Genomic DNA, 17988 nt, shown 5'->3' on the forward strand with positions numbered 1-17988 from the left:
AAGATTCTACCCATTCTGATCGATAAAATGCAAAAAATAAAATAAATAAAATAACAAAAACAACAAATAAAAAATTCAAATTTGAAACATTCTTAATAAATAGAATATGGCAGTGTTGTTAATTGTGTCCGTGTATTCTTAAGATCTTTAAATGCCATAAGAGTAGGGAAATGTTATGTGGCCCTCACAGGAAAAACTTTGGGGACCCCTGCTCTAGACAGTATACAGGAAGTCATCGATTTACGAACGAGTTCCGTTCCTACGGTGGCAACGTAATACGAATTTCCGCGTAAGTCGGATTTCACCGTTAAAGTCTAAATTTACGGCGAAATACTTCTGTTAAGGGTATTGTCCCACGTGATTGTGACAGCAAGCTCAGTGTGTGTGGGCGTGTGCGTCGATGTGTGAGTGAGATGAGACTGCGCAGGACTGTGAAGGAGGAAGGAGTGCGTGCCGGTGCGAGTGTGTACAGTAGCAAGTGTAGTGACGGCGACCGGGGAAGAGTAGCGATTAGCGGAGGACCCGTTGACGTTGAATGTGCAGAGGAGCTAATAAAGCCATTAAAGCAGCAAACCGGTGCTTCGTGCCTTTATTGTTGCCGCCACCCAGCTCAGCTGTGCAACGAGAGAAGGGAGTTAACCCCTGCGTCTCCCGACCACGGTCAGGTGATCGTAGCGGGAAAGGTTAACACTTCGTATAAAGAAACTAAAATACATTAAAATAAAAAAATAAGATGCTATACTTACCATTACTGCTGAGAGTGTGAAAAAGACACAAACACAGACAAGCACTATGCACTAGCTAAGCAGAAACACTATGGTGCTGGGACAAAATGGCGGACGAGGCACGGGCGTCGTAAAGTTGAAACGTCGTAGGTCGAGTACGTCGTAACTCGAGGACTTCCCTATCCAAAATGTAACTGTCACAGAATGCAAAGAGAACCTACAAAAAAAATATATACTAAAAAAAATAGAAATTTAAAAAAAATAATAAATGTAATAAATGAATAAAAATAAATGAATAAAAATATGGAAGAGGGGTAAGGAGTAATCAGGGAGAAATGTGCCATAAGTATTCATAGCTAAAAACAACAGTAAGGTAAGAAGACAAATCTTGTGGCGATGATGGGAGACCCAACACATTTAAACCGGTCCAAAAAGAATGGCAGGAGTAAGAACAGCAGAACACAGGGTGGCGTGTTACACCAAATGGGCAGAGTTGGCCAGCAGCTCAGCAACAGAGACACACCTGTTCCAATATTTTCTCTCGATCTTAACACAAAAAGAAATGTCAATGCCCTGTCTCTCCATTTAACTCACTTCCCATTTTCTAATTGCGGTGATACTTAAAACCACTTTCGACTGCGAAAAGGAAGTTTTGAGACAGACAACATGAACAAGGACAACTCAAAAGAGGAGACATGTCAGCAACATTCTGTTACCAAGTCGTGTTTGGGGTTTGGGGACAACCAAAGAGCGCTTCACTCTCTCCATTCCTTCCATTAGATTGCAGGCAGCCAGAACCACCCATAAAAAGAATCCAGGTTATATTTATTGCAGAGCTAGTGCAATAAATACAATGTGGATTGCTCTGAAGTTCATGGCAGCTACGATGCACGCAGTCAACTATGATTCTAATCAAAGAGAAAGCAAAATACCGGTGCCAAGAGAACTGCTGCAGAAAACAAATGCAATATTCATGTTAATCACAGCATTAACAAGACATTGACAGTCTTGACAATAGGGCAATGATGGGGAAGCCTAGATGTTGAATAATTGTTGGGCGATCCAGAGGGCATGGTTGCTTTTTCGGGGTGCCAGGCTGTTTCACTCCTGATCGACACTTGTGCCAGACGTAACGCTTCACTTTAAAAAACAGAACGACACAAACATAAATGGCTATAGTTTAATCGCAAAGATAGAAGGTGTATATACTAGTTGAAAAGTACATCCTGCAGAGAACTGTGAAGAGAGTGAATTGGCTTGTCCTTAAAGATGCTTCAAGATTCCATTTTGGACACAGGGTTAAAACATTTTATTCATGCAGAAAAAAACACAATATATACACAAAGAATTTCATAGTGATAGGGGATTAATTTATAACTAGACAAAATGTTTTAATGTTATATTTTTGAAGATGTGATGTGCTGTTTAGTTTTAAGATGATTTATTATAAAATGATTATGGGTTTCGTTTTTTTTGTTATCCTAATTTATTAGCGCTCACTATCACTAGTTTAGATTCCACAGATAAAGCCACAATCACAGGACACCATACACTAAGAAACAATGAAATACCATTAGCATTTTGCTTTCATTATTTTTTAAACAAAACCAGATAATTGACACATTTATTAATAGCCCTTACTATTTTTGCCACTCTCTTAGCAAAAACCTTGTTGAAGGAAGGCAATTAACCTAAAAAAAACAAAAATTATAATAATAATGAAAATAATATATATATAATATATAATATATATAATATATATTTAGAAAATCCCTAATAAATGTAATTTTACTCTAAGTCCAATAAAAGTAAAATTTGTAATACATTCTTGGTGTCATATTCTATGAAACTGCTATTACAGACTTGATGGAACAATTAGTCACTTCCTTATTAATAAAGTATACTATTAGTGTACATGTTTTCTTTCCTGCAATAAAACATTCCAATGCTTTCAGACAAGTCCAGGTAGATTGTTGCACATATAGAACTTCTGTTCATTGATTGAAAAACAGTCAGCCCCTTAATATATCGAAGTAGAAGTTAATATATTTACGGCGGCCGACTGGTTATCACATCTGCCTCACAGTTCTGAAGACCGGGGTTCAAATCCCAGCCCCGCCTGTGTTGAGTTTGCATGTTCTCCTCATGCCTGCGTGGGTTTTCTACAGGTACTCCGGTTTCCTCCCACATCCCCAAAAACATGCATGGTAGGTTGATTGAAGACTCTAAATTGTGTGAATGTGAGTGCGAATGGTTGTTTGTGTATGTGTGCCCTGCGATTAGCTGGCGACCAGTTCAGGGTGTACCCCGCCTCTCGCCCGAAGATAGCTGGGATAGGCCCCAGGACGCCCGCGACCATAGTGAGGATAAGCGGTACAAAAAAATGGATGGATGGATAGGCTGATTACATTAAACAACTGGTATAAAGTGCATTGACGACTGAAGCATAACTTCATAATTTACATTCCAACATTTATTCGAAGTGACAAACGAGCATTTTGTCAACTTTTGCTTTCTCCACAATGCAGTCTTCGTCCAATCTATATAAATTACACCCAGGAATGGAGTACAAGAGCAAATTATTTTCATATTATTTATGCATGTTTGATTCTAAAGGGGGCTACCAAGACAAACAAGGAATTACTTGATTAGACCAACTTCGGTTAACAAAGAAAGAAATATGATATTGGAGGCTAAGCCAATTGAATATCAACATGATTTAAATCGTCACTCTTAATTCAGATACCTACAGAGTAAAGCATACGCATACTTTATTTTATTTTTCACAAAGCTCATCTATATCGTATCCTTAACAGGAAATATGGTTATTGAATTAAAATCATGCCCAAAAGGCAGTATTATGATTTACATAATTAGACTGGGCAGCCTTTTCAGAAGTGAGGTTTACAAAATGCACTGAATGAAAGCCAGCATTTGGAGAAAATATCTGGCACTTTGTGGGCGCTGCCTACAAAGTAGCAGATAATAACTTAGGTAAATGCAGATGAAATGGGGGGTGACCCGAAGGGTCAATTACAAATAATTTCTTTGATTTCAAAAGCAGGAGAGCCTAAAACACATTTTAATAGAGTGCTTAAATCACAGGGCAATCACATTTTTTCCCCGTTTTCGTTTTCAACACTAGTTACATATGAGGAAAAAGCAGCGGCAGCATTGTTTTGGTATGGTGTCAGCTTTGAACACGCACATCCCCAAAATGGGAGAAGTTACTGGAGACAGACAGAGAGATTGAGAAGGGGAGAATTATGGCACAGTCGGATGGCTGGATGTTCAATCAAACTCAGATGACATCACCAAAAAAGTGAGAAATATGCTGACAAATCAAAAGGTCTCAGTACCTGAATTACCATAGTCATTTACCTATTAAAGTGAGGATGCTTCCTGTCAATCAACCGCTATCACATTCTCATTTTGCGGCGGAAAGCAGGCGTAATTGCTTCTCATACTAATCAACACAACTTGTGTAATTATGCTTTGAAAGTGACATTGGAGGCTGAGAACGATGTGAGCAGTCTTGACAGCGGAGACATCTCCAATTCATCAGGAGATTTCCGACCTCGCTGCAAGGAGACAAGCCACTCTCCGACCAAGTCGCTCACTCTAGCAGTTTGCAACCATAAAAACAGAGAAACAATGATAAATCAAGCGGAAGTAATTACAAAGCAGAAGAGGGAGTGAAGCTCATCTTGGTGAGGCCACTTTTCCCACAGTACTATAGCAAAATGACTATTGCAATAAAAACTAGTGTCATATTTCTGTAATTTCTCAAATAAACACACTATGACAGTTCACCAAGATGCGGTAGAATGTGAAATTACAGCATTGTTACCAGGCTGTTTAAGTTCCTAATCTTGCTGAGACAAAACACAACAAACACATTCCTGTGCCTACATTACACTGCATTGAATTTGGCTTAATCACAGACTTAACAGATGGTTGCCAAACAGAACTTTGTGTAAAAGTAGCTTTGACAAAAACTTTTTTTCTAGGCTACATCTGTAACTAGTCACAATGTGGCCCAGCCAGCAAGGTCAAAGACAGGTCAAAAATAACTGCTCAAACCAAAGAGCCACAGAAGATGACACAATCCACACAATATATGTGTTGACACAAAGTGACAACAGCTTCAATACAGTGAACTTTTCAGTGAATTAAAGGATCCTCAATTTTCTCACTAAAAAAAGACAAGATAAAAGGCTGTGTTGGCAAAGCAGATCCAAGTCCAGATCTGCACAAGCAGAAACCACAAAATAGATCAAATTCATAAACTGGGCTGGAATCATCTGGGCTCATCATTTTGAATGATGCGGGTGGAACCAACAGAAAGGAGTTGCCAACATCAAAAAGAAGACAACTGGTAATTCTGGCACACTATTAGGGGAATAAGCAAAATGATTTCATCTGCAAATAGAGACAAAGAATAGATTTATGGCTTTATAAAAAGAAGTTCTTGGAAAAATAAAAAAAATTCTTGTGTGTCACTCCTTCATTCAATGCCTTCAAACTTGAGCTCATGTCATGCCTCTTTTGCCATTTTATAAGAGAAGTGCATTGTTGAACATGAAAAAGAAAGCCTTAAAAGGAAAAGCGTGTGTGATTCTACCCCTGCATTCAACCCTAATGAGTCAAAAAGTGTGACCTGCACTTAAACAAGAAGTCCGAGCCAGAAGCTGCAAACTCGTTTTCCCCCATTGAAGGCACCAACGTCGGCAGCAAGATGTGCTTTGAGCATGCACGATAAATCTGACGTGAAATCATAATCATAAAAGCAATTAGCTGACCCTGTGCCACTCGTCCTTGGACATGACAGTGAGAATTCATTCAGAGTCCTCTAAGGATGGTAGCTGCGGGGTTGAGTGGAGTGGGGTTGAGTGGGGAGGGCTAGTGCAACACAGCAACAATAAAATGGTGGGCCCTTCCTGTATCATTAACCACTGAAACAAGCGGCGCATGCAGCAGCAAGACTGTTGTCTGGCAAAAACAACTTCTACACTTTTCTAAAGAGAGACTAGCCTCATACAGAGCTGTAATCTGAAATACTAAATCAGAAGCTAGTCAATCTAAGGTCACAGGTAAACCCATTTATGCAACTTGGGTGTCAGAAATCATGCACATTTGCTCACTTTCACTTTCACACCCAGTAATTAGAGGCCGAACCACTGCCTGCCACCTAGTGACCATCTTCCTCAATAATCATGAAATATCTGTGAGCCTCTTGCCCCCGCTCGGACCATAACTCTCCTTTACGACAGACATCCCCAATAAAGGATTACAATTACAATTAAAGTAATGAGCAAAGAGGAAAAAGGAAAGAACTCTGAATGTTCCCTTGACTAACTAAATGGGAGCCTAGTTTCCTGACAGAATTGAGTTAACAAAAGCAGAATCATTAGTGACTCCCAAATAATTAATTTGGAGAGTGTTGGAACTTGCAAGCCCTAAAATTTGAAATAATAGATATTAAAAAGTGATGAATGAGAAATATAAATTGTCAAAGATGGGAAGAACTTGCATGGTATTTTTTGCAACAATTCTTTTGACATATCAGAAATTTTGAAGAAAATTAGAATTAGAGCCGTGGTTCTAACATGCTCGAGAGTCAGTGGAAATTTTGCATTGCAATTTTGTGGGGCAGTGAGCTATCAGATCCATCAGATGGCACTGTGTTGAAGAAAAGTTGCTTCTTTGCAGTACACAGTTTATATTAAATACAGCGTAGAAATACAAAAATAAAGTGAATGTGTTTAAATAAAGAGAACCCTAATAATACTGTTTTAGAAGAAATTACCTTGTCTGACTGGGTTCCTACTGCCTCTCCCTGTCCATTCTCTATTGTGTAGATCACCTGAAGCAATGAGAGTATGGTGGGTAGGGTAAATGCCTTTTTTTTTTTTAAATTTAATTTTTAATTTTTTAATTTTAATTTAAGACCCCTGCGAATACTGCCTGCAACAGGTGAAGAAAATATAATTTTGTCAAATTACGATGGAGCGCCGATATTTTAAATTATTGTGAAGTTTTAGAAAGACTCACAAATGTCTATTTTTCTGCACATGTAGACAAGGTTATTGGTACTCTTCCGTTAAAGAAAAAAAGTCCACAATGGTCCCTTTTTCGCAAGTGACATCAGCTTAGCATGTTCATCAGCATGTTTACAGGTGCAAAAATGAAGCATACATAGAACACAATGCTGTACCTACTGTAAAACATGGATGAGGTTCGGTTGTGTTATGGGGCTACTTTGCTACACAATTAATGTATGACTGTAGAATAAAATCTTAAAACTATCAAAGCATCCTGGAGCAAAATTGTGCTGCCCAGTGTTAGACCAAACATCATAAGTTCTCCAAAAGGATAGAGACCCAAAACACAGCTTACAAACAACCAAGAACAAAACATTGGTTTTATTTTGTAGAGCCCTGATCTATAAACCCTGTTTAATCTGTGGAAGGAGCTGAGTCTGCACGACTTCAAAACCGAGACAGCTGGAGCAGTTTGCACCTGAGGAGGGGGCAAAATACCGGTCGACAGGTGCACAAGTTTCTCTGAGTTAAGTTCAGGGACCATCATTTTTGTCCTGGCCAGTTTTCTATATTTATGCATTTGTGATCATTCTGTTGGACCACAATTAAAAAGCATGTCTGAATTTCATTTGTTAATTTGAAATATCCCCTCCTTGAGCCGTCACCTTGTCGTGGTGGAGGGGTTTGTTTGTCCCAGTGATCCTAGGAGCTAAGTTGTCTGGGGCTTTATGCCCCTGGCAGGGTCACCCATGACAAACAGGTCCTAGGTGAGGGACCAGACAAACCACGGCTAAAAGACCCTTAATGATGACGACAAACAATAGACTTCGTTTTCCCTTGCCCGGACGTGGGTCACCGGGGCCCCCCACTGGAGCCAGGCCTGGTGGTGGGGCTCGAAGGCAAGCGCCTGGTGGCCGGGTCTGCACCCATGGGGCCCGGCCGGGCACAGCCCGAAAGGGTAACGTGGGTCCCCCTTCCCATGGGCTCACCACCTGTGGGAGGGGCCATAGGGGTTGGGTGCAGTGTGAGCTGGGCGGTGGCCGAAGGCGGGGACCTTGGCGATCTGATCCCCGGCTACGACGTGGAATGTCACCTCTCTGGCAGGGAAGGAGCCCGAGCTGGTGTGTGAGGTCGAAAAGTTCCGACTAGATATAGTCGGACTCGCCTCCACACACAGCTTGGGCTCTGGTACCAGTCCTCTCGAGAGGGGTTGGACTCTCTTCCACTCTGGAGTTGCCCACGGTGAGAGGCGCCAAACTGGTGTAGGTATACTTATTGCCCCCCGGCTCGGCACCTGTACGTTGGGGTTCACCCCGGTGGACGAGAGGGTAGCCTCCCTCCGCCTTTGGGTGGGGGGACGGGTCCTGACTGTTGTTTGTGCCTATGCACCAAACAGCAGTTCAGAATACCCACCCTTTTTGGAGTCCTTGGAGGGGGTGCTGGAGAGCGCTCCCGCTGGTGACTCCATTGTTCTGTTGGGGGACTTCAATGCTCACGTGGGCAATGACAGTGAGACCTGGAAGGGCGTGATTGGGAGGAACGGCCCCCCCGATCAGAACCCGAGCGGTGTTCTGTTATTGGACTTCTGTGCTCGTCATGAATTGTCCATAACGAACACCATGTTCAAGCATAAGGGTGCCCACACGTGCACTTGGCACCAGGACACCCTAGGTCGCAGTTCGATGATCGACTTTGTGGTCGTGTCATCGGACTTGCGGCCACATGTCTTGGACACTCGGGTGAAGAGAGGGGCGGAGCTGTCAACTGATCACCACCTGGTGGTGAGTTGGCTCCGATGGTGGGGGAAGATGACGGTCCGACGTGGCAGGCCCAAACGTATTTTGAGGTTCTGCTGGGAACGTCTGACAGAATCCCCTGTCAGAAGGAGTTTCAACTCCCACCTCCGACAGAACTTTGCTCATGTTCCGGGGGAGGCTGGAGACATCGAGTCCGAGTGGACCATGTTCCACGCCTCCATTGCTGAGGCGGCCGACCGGAGCTGTGGCCGTAAGGTGGTCGGTGCCGGTCGTGGTGGCAATCCCCGAACCCGTTGGTGGACACCAACGGTGAGGGATGCCGTCAAGCTGAAGAAGGAGTCCTATTGGGCCTTTTTGGCCTGTGGGACTCCTGAGGCAGCTGATGGGTACCGCCTGGCCAAGCGGAATGCAGCTCTGGTGGTCGCTGAAGCAGAAACTCGGGTATGGGAGGAGTTCGGTGAGGCCATGGAGAAAGACTTCCGGACGGCTTCGAGGAAATTCTGGTCCACCATCCGACGTCTCAGGAGAGGAAAGCAGTGCACCACCAACACTGTGTATAGTGGGGATGGGGCGCTGCTGACCTCGACTCGGGACGTTGTGAGTCGGTGGGGAGAATACTTCGAAGACCTCCTCAATTCCACCGGCACGCCTTCTCATGAGGAAGCAGAGTGTGGGTTCTCTGAAGCGGGCTCTCCTATCTCTGGGTTTGAGGTCACCGAGGTAGTTAAAAAGCTCCTCGGTGGCAGGGCCCCGGGGGTGGATGAGATTCGCCCGGAGTTCCTAAAGGCTCTGGATGTTGTGGGGCTGTCCTGGTTGACACGCCTCTGCAACATCGCGTGGACATCGGGGATAGTGCCTCTGGATTGGCAGACTGGGGTGGTGGTCCCCCTTTTTAAGAAGGGGGACCGGAGGGTGTGTTCCAACTACAGGGGGATCACACTACTCAGCCTCCCTGGTAAGGTCTATTCAGGGGTGCTGGAGAGGAGGGTCCGTCGGGAAGTTGAATCTCAGATTCAGGAGGAGCAGTGTGGTTTTCGTCCTGGCCGTGGAACAGTGGACCAGCTCTACACCCTCGGCAGGGTCCTCGAGGGTGCATGGGAGTTCGCCCAACCAGTCTACATGTGTTTTGTGGACTTGGAGAAGGCGTTCGACCGTGTCCCTCGGGGAGTCCTGTGGAGGGTGCTTCAGGAGTATGGGGTAACGAACCCCCTGATACGGGCTGTTCGGTCCCTGTACGACCGGAGTCAGAGTTTGGTCCTCATATCCGGCAGTAAGTCGGACTCGTTCCCGGTGAGGGTTGTACTCCGCCAAGGCTGCCCTTTGTCGCTGATTCTGTTCATAACTTTTATGGACAGAATTTCTAGGCGCAGCCAAGGCGTAGAGGGGGTCCGGTTTGGTGGCCTCAGTATTGCATCTCTGCTTTTTCCTGATGATGTGGTTCTGTTGGCTTCATCAAGCCGTGAGCTCCAACTCTCACTGGAGCAGTTCGCAGCAGAGTGTGAAGCGGCTGGGATGAGAATCAGCACCTCCAAATCTGAGACCATGGCCCTCAGTCGGAAAACGGTGGCATTCCCTCTCCAGGTCGGGGATGAGATCCTGCCTCAAGTGGAGGAGTTCAAGTATCTTGGGGTCTTGTTCACGAGTGAGGGAAGAATGGAACGGGAGATCGACAGACGGATCGGTGCAGCGTCTGCAGTGATGCGGACTTTGTATCGGTCCGTTGTGGTAAAGAAGGAGCTAAGCCGAAAGGCGAAGCTCTCAATTTCCGGGCACGTCCCACCGGGAGGAGACCCCGGGTACGACCCAGGACACGCTGGAGAGACTACGTCGTTCGGCTGGCCTGGGAACGCCTCGGGATCCCCCCGGAAGAGCTGGATGAAGTGGCTGGGGAGAGGGAAGTCTGGGCGTCCCTGCTAAAGCTACTGCCCCCGCGACCCGACCCGGATAAGCGGTAGAAAATGGATGGATGGATGGATGGATGGATGGAATTTGAAATATATTGTATTTTATTTTTTAGTGATCATTCTGTGTTTGTCTTTCTTTAACGGAAATGTACTGAAAGATTTGTTTCCCTGTTTGTGGTATGGTATATTGATGTTGCACAGGAAATTTTAATTATAAAAAAGCCAGCAAATGGTAAGAGAGTGTACTCTCGTGTAGAGAGTACTGTGAATTGCTAGGTGTCCCACCAATACCCCCCACCATACACACAAAGACCACTGTCCAAAGGGAAGCTTTTTGAAGGGAGAAAAAGGAACTGTGTCACAACTGTGAGAGTGACCTCAGACTTAGCGGTATCACTACTATGTTACATTTATGTTCGACAATTGCATCAATTTAAAAAAAAAAATTACTAATATTTTTTCAGGGCTGACACATGAGGAACATCTACATGCCTGCATGGCTTGTGGGGGGAGAGCCGTAAACTATTGTGATGTAGAAAAACTTCAGTCAAAAGGGGACAGTACCAACAGTAGTGCCTTGATGTTTGTGGCTGTACTGATTACTGCTGGCACACACAACCCCTGCCAACCAGCCAGGTGCCCCCGCACTGCCAGCTCCTGTGCTTAACACACAACCTCTGTAGTATGACGGCAGCTGCGGAAGGGCGACAGAAATTTGGAGACTGCTGAGCTGCAACAGATCACTTCAAAGCAGCTTATTTAACGCTCGCTAAATTTTTCATCATAGTCTCTAAATATCCTGGGGAAGAGGAGCTTTTGAAGTTGGAGCGAGAGTGGGGATGTTGCTACAATCCTTTGTCCTACTCTAAAAATACATTTTAAAAATGTAACATAGGCTACGCAGTTTATATTACACAGGGTTCAAACATCACAATAAAATCTTCATAAACTATACAGACATGTTTTACATAATACCAATACTGACAGCACCTGTAAAATAAGCTAACCATTGTTTGTATGATTATGTAAAAACAAAAACATTACATTTCGCCAAATGTGAAGGTGTTTGGTGTTACAAATGTATCTCAAGTATCTCGTTGTGTATAAAAGAAGCAAACTACTATCAAATAAAAACCCTCTACCTTAACATTTGTTAACATTTGTCATGAGGAGACTGGAAAAAGGTATGAGGTTTTACGAGATTTACTAAGGTCACGCACGATGGTGGATTGTACAACTTTAGGGGCATTTATTATTTTTCTTCTTCAAATGTTGGTCAAATTCAGAATTGTATGACTTTATGAGCCTTCAACTTAAGTTTCAAGACAGTTTTACTGTGTTGTCACCACGGTAAACATTTAAGAAATAAATATTATAGAGACTGTTGTACTTTACAAATTACTCATGGAGATTTGGTGTCCCCCAAAATATGTACTCCCGAGTTGACTCATAATTATCCATATATTTCATTTTGATTTCTGTTTATTGACCTACATATAAATCTAATGAGTTAAATTAAAGAAAATTACATTCAAGATAATTTAATGGCATAAAACAAAACAGTCTAAAGAAAACGTACAAGCACAGAGACAGCACAAAGGCGTGAGGCAGAGCAGGCTGGGGTGAGTAGTGGGCAAAGAGCAGTGCCAAAGGCAACGAGAGCAGCTGGCAGCGACTGGTACACCAGTCAACATAGTCATCCTGGTAGTCCCAGTTTCTCCCTCTCTCTCTCTCTCTCTCAAAGCAGGTTCAGCTCTGTACATCTGGACTAAATGGTGGCAGAGGCTGTGGCAATGCCCCCACTCAACTGGACCCCTGTTACCACAAAGAAAAGCCCACATGGTGTAGTGTGCCAGGGCCTGCTGATTTGGGCGAGCTAAGTCAGAATCTCTTAACACACCCGGTGTCTGCAGTCTGACATGCACGTGCAATGTTACAAAAATGTGTGTGTGTGTCTGTGTCTCTCTCTCTCTCTTTCCCTCCCTCACTCTCTTGCTCATTCGCTCAATGCCCTCCCAACCCTGCCAGCACTCCCTTTCCTCTCATCCAGATAAAATCCTTTCAGACACAAATTTCAATTATTCACCTCATCCAAATAATGCCATGTGACAAGAATTATCCCTACTGTAATAATCCACTTAACTGGGAAAGAGCAGCTCATCAAAAAGAGAAAGGAGAAAAGGGACTGCAAGTGAAAGCAGTGTTGTGTGTGCGTGTGCGTTGGCGGGGGTCTGCTTGTCAACCAGTCTCGAATGAAACCCTCCCAACATGAATTTCTCCCCTTTTTGAGGAGGCTGTCTTGAAGCGCAGTGGGATGATGAAATTGAAGTAAATTGAAAGAAAGCCTGAGAGAATGCTCCCACAATCAATAACCCCAGGATTAAATTAGCCTTGGCATGAAGGCATGATGTGGGGGGTTGGAGGGGATGTGAATGATGGTGAATGACATTGAGACATGTTGGTTAAACAATACACCACTCCTAACCTGGATGCTGTGCTGCACCCATACAAGGACATTTAATGTACACTGAACTCTCTGTGATGTCGCCACTGAAAGCTAATGCGCCTTAAACTGTTGCCAACCTTGTATCCATCGCTTGCATTAGTAACTCTACGTACTGTCATCACTGTTTACATTGCACAGTTGTGGGGATGCTACATTATTGAGAAGAGTTTTACTTTTCAGCAAGAGTATTCAGCTGGTGCAACATTCAAGTTGAGAAATATGAAATACACTGGAAATATGTAATATTCATTTAAGTGTAAGGAGTGGGAGGTGCTGTTAAGAACATACTGCAGAAATGTTCTAAACAGATGGTGGAATTTTACCTTGACGGAAAAATACGGAACCACAGGTAAATGGTGAAGGTTTTATGAAAAGGATTAATGGGGACATATTGAAAACTGACCATTTAATTTCTTCGATACAAAATAGTCCGTTATAAGCATTCACTTCTGATAACCAGCACATACTTAAACGTTGGCCTGCTGCACGCACCACGAGTGGATCTGCACACGAACACAAATTATGTTTTTGCGCCATCTTTTTCAGGGCTGTTTTTTCTCTTCAGACGCTCTTTGAGCACAAATGGCCACTCGCCTAGTTGTGATTCCTTAACTCATCATGATAACAGAAGACCTATTCTGGGTGAGCAGTGGCTCATTTGCATGAGACAGAACTGCCCCACCAAAACAGTCTTTTTAACAAGGTTAATAGTCGGGCTGTCGCTATCAAATATGTTTAGAATCAATTCATCGAAAAATCTGGGGGAAAAAAGTCATTTTGCATTAAAGCTTATTGCAAAATACTTTTTTTCCTGTTCCTGTTTAATAGACAATAATTGTTGCTCATTCAGTAATGATTAAACAAAACCAAATAAACAGCAATTTATTATTTGAGCGGAACTGATGCCGTACTCACTAACGTTTTTGAAATTCAGAGCTACTTCTTGGGTACTGTTTAATGCAAAGGGTTACTAGTTCGATAAAGACTTCCGAGGCTGCTTCAGGTTCAACTACATGTCAATTACAGCTTATTCATACTATACCTGGAAATAACGGTTACTTTTGTAATAAACTGCTTATTATTATTTCAATAAATTGATTATGATTCAGTTATTGGTTTGGTCCGTATCATGTCAGAAATGGGTAAACATGTTCATCATTGTTTTCCAAAGTCAAAGCAGATGTTTGCAATTGTCTTATTTTGATAAAAGAGAAAAGATAATCAGTCTGCTTTCAAGAAGGACTACAGAAATGAGAGAATATGTATTTTTGAGAGGCTGAATTTAGAGAATTTGGACAATTTTCAGTTCGTATATAATTAGTCGATTATCAAAACAATTAGTCAATTATCAAAACTTTTGCTTATTAATTTGATGATCAATTGTCAATTAATTGATTAATTTTGACACCTCCAGATACAAGTAGATGTTAAGTGTTCTGTAATTCTTTATCCTTTATCTTAATCCTCTATCCCTGTATTTTGACTGAAAAATGTCAGACCTTTTACCATATTAAGATGCCTGGGAACTGTACAATTGTGAAAAAAAAAAAAGATTTCTTTGAAAATTATGCATCTTTTTAATAATTAAAAAATAAGGAAATATTTTCCTCAGTGGGGAGGCTGGGAGCTAAGACAAAGCCTTCAACATTGTTGAAAAAAGGATCCCCAAAAAGTTATTATAGTGAATAAAAATATAACTGTTGATCAAAAGCCAGCGAATTTTCATTCTTGCCAAACTTTGGTTAAGGTCCCATCCCTATGATTCATCTATTTAATTTTTCAAAAGTAACGCACACTAGAGATTTTAAGGTACATGATTCAGAATCATGACATGCTGCATAATTAACAGTATTACTCCAATCATTTATTAAAATGTATTCATTGCAGGGCGTTTTCCTGATTATACGAGATTAAATACATGTCTAATACTCTTCTCCTAATATGTGCTTGCATCACAGGAAGACAGTATACAAAATTCAAGATTCTAGTCCTCATTGCCTTATCAGTCAAGTTGTTTTCAATGAATTAACCGTTGACTCCTTACCAGTGCTTCTCTGGGGGAATCTGGTACATCATTACCAGGAGGAAGAACAACCTGAAAGGGTAAACAAAAAGCAGTTTTAGAGTGCCACCTGCTGGATGACAGATGAAGTGGATGTTTAACTTAGTCATGGTTCATGCCACTGAACTAAAGGAGACAAAGTACTGACTGCATGTCAAACATCTTAGCACTGACTGAGTTACTCGATGTTTGTTAATAGTACAGTATATTATTTTGCGGCACGATGGACGACTGGTTAGAGCGTCTGCCTCACAGTTCTGAGGACCGAGGTTCAATTCCCAGCCCCGCCTGTGTGAAGTTTGCATCTTCTCCCCGTGCCTGCGTGGGTTTTCTCCAGGCACTCCGGCTTCCCCAAATCCCAAAAACATGCATGGTGGGTTAATTGACAACTCTAAATTGCCCGTAGGTGTGAATGTGAGTGGTTGTTTGTTTATATGTGCCCTGCGATTTGCTGGCAACCAGTTCAGGGTGTACCCCGCCTCCTGCCCGATGATAGCTGGGATAGGCTCCAGCACGCCCACAACCCTAGTGAGGAGAAGCGGCTCAGAAAATGGATGGATGGATGGATGGATATTATTTTGCAACCTACAGTACTGACCAATGGATTGGTTTACAAACTAACAAAATGTCCATGATTAAAATTAAGCATGATCGAAATCAAGATTTAAACTTTTTCAGCACACACTATTGATAAATTATCACATTTAATGGAATCCAAATTATATTATTACTTCATCAAATTAAAAGATTTTGCCTTTGTAATAACAGAAAGGGTGGGCGGTTAAACCATATTAATTTGAGTTTCTGAGGACAATTTTATTTTATTTTTTTTAAATCGATTATTTAGCGGGTTCCGCTGTTCAAAGCAAATCCCTGCTGACGTGCACTGCTTACCTAACAGTAGCAGCATAGAAATTAATTAGTTTAAAAAAAGAGGTCAGTGTGGAAAACTTAGTGATTTGGTCACTATAGTGAGTGGCTTTTCTGACCCCCACTAGCGACATGTTTTCAAAAACTACAGTTACATTTCGGTGGACGACTGGTTAGCACATCTGCCTCACAGTTCTGAGAACCGGGGTTCAAATCCCGGCCTCGCCTGTGTGGAGTTTGCATGTTCTCCCCATGCCTGCATGGGCTTTCTCCGGGCACTCCTGTTTCTTCCCACATCCCCAAAACCTGTGTGGTAGGTTAATTGAAGACTCTAAATTGACCACAGGTGTGAATGTGAGTGCGAATGGTTGTTTGTTTATGTGTGTCCTGCGTTTGGCTGGCGACCAGGAGAGGGTGTAACCCGCCTCCCGCCCAAAGATAGCTGGGATAGGCTCCAGCACGCCTGTGACCCTAGTGAGGATAAGCGGTACAGAAAATGGATAGTTAAATTTCCACTAAGAAACAGACAACATGAGTGGAATCATTTCCACATTGTTTTGCGTATGACAAGAAAGCAGCCCAGCTGAATGCAATTACAGAGTCAATTGGTTTGAACACTGTCAAAGACATGGAGCTCATCTGCACGTTGCAAAAGCAGGGATTTATTGACATGTCGGAAACTTCTGACCCCAGGTTTGTGCTTACAAGCCGCAAATATTTTGGCAAGATGGCCTTGCCTCACCTGTGCAACTCTACATGACAAAAGACCATGAGAATGCATCATGGGGCGCGGTTTTACTTTTACTCTTACATGGACCAGCTAAGCCATGCAGTTTGACGGTTCATCTTATGATTTTAAATTGTTGCATTTATTAAGGATTGTATTTACATTTTTATTAAATGGACATTTTTCCCCCCAAGAGAAAGCACTTATTTTCATCTATCTAGCTATATATCTAACTAACTACCGATCTAAAACGAAAAAAAATTCCAAGTTAAGAAAAAAAACGTTTCAAAGCTTGCTTGGAATCAGGAGAAAAGGCAAAAAGCAAATGTTTGGAATATTGTCAATATTATTTTCTTTTTCGAAATAAAAGATGGAAACTAAATTCAAGGGATGCATTGTTTTATCAAAACACATTTTACACTAAGAAGAAAACTAACTGTCAGAATAGTTATCCGTTGTCTACAGTAGTGATTCTTAACTGGAACATATGTATGCGACAGGAAATGTTACTCACTTGTGTTCTAGTCACTAGTTTACTCTCGAAGCAAATACAGTGCCACCCAGCCTCTAGTTAGCAGGCATCAAGGCTAGCAATATGCTTTTGGTGGTATGTCAAACTCATTTGAAACAGCGTTTAAAAATGTAATTTAATGTACATGCGTTTGCAGAGGCTATTTGTAAATTTTAAAAAAATATATTTATTGTTCTCATTCTATAAAAGTGGGTCAACAGTATTTTTCTAGGGACTGATTGCCTGCTGCATGTCTTACTTCAGGAGGTTCAGTTACTGTACCGCCAAAATTTTACTGCGCCACAAAATGTACGTGTGCAAATAGAAGTGTTTAATTATCATAAGTGCCCGTGTTACTTGTTTTAATCAACAGCGTTCGTAATCTATTAAACTAAAAAGTCACAAAGTAAGCATAGTCGTTCACCTTGCCATCCTGACCATGTCAACATATTAACTCCACATCAACTCAGTCCATGACACACACATTTGCTCTCATTTTAAATAATATAATAAGTAAGGCTAATAATAAACAATATAATTAGTAAGACTGGTGCGATGACATTTATGAGTTCGGGCCACCATTTGGATTGGAAAGTACGTCAGTTCAGTCAGCGAGGAAACTTTTGAACGCTTTCAACAAGAGCTACCGAGCATCGCTTGCTAGCTATTATGCTAACAACCGGATGAAAACAGCCAGATGGGACCAATGTAATTGACATTTAAATAACAATGTTCACGCTACAGGAGTGCATACTCGTGTATGGACATTAACAGGCTAGTGACATTATTTGATAAATGTTGACCTGTGCTGGTTGCTCAGCCTTGTCCGTGGATGCCATCTTCCTGTTAACAACGAAGAATGCTCGATGTTTGATTGTTTCT

The 17988-nt window shown here is 42.3% G+C and overlaps 1 protein-coding gene across 1 annotated transcript in view; it reads right to left on the minus strand.

Moving 5' to 3' along the window:
- Window positions 1-17965, minus strand: part of pex14 (peroxisomal biogenesis factor 14) — a 94111-nt gene extending 76146 nt beyond the window's left edge. Inside the window, exons 1-2 of the mRNA XM_061681492.1 lie at window positions 17910-17965; window positions 14981-15031 (exon numbers count right to left, since the gene is read on the minus strand). Of these exons, the coding sequence (XP_061537476.1) occupies window positions 14981-15031; window positions 17910-17945 (87 nt within the window). The 5' untranslated portion in view covers window positions 17946-17965. The remainder of the gene's footprint in view (window positions 1-14980; window positions 15032-17909) is intronic.
- Window positions 17966-17988: the final 23 nt, after the last annotated feature.

This window comes from Phycodurus eques, chromosome 1 (assembly GCF_024500275.1).
Source record: "Phycodurus eques isolate BA_2022a chromosome 1, UOR_Pequ_1.1, whole genome shotgun sequence".
Lineage (NCBI taxonomy): Eukaryota > Metazoa > Chordata > Actinopteri > Syngnathiformes > Syngnathidae > Phycodurus > Phycodurus eques.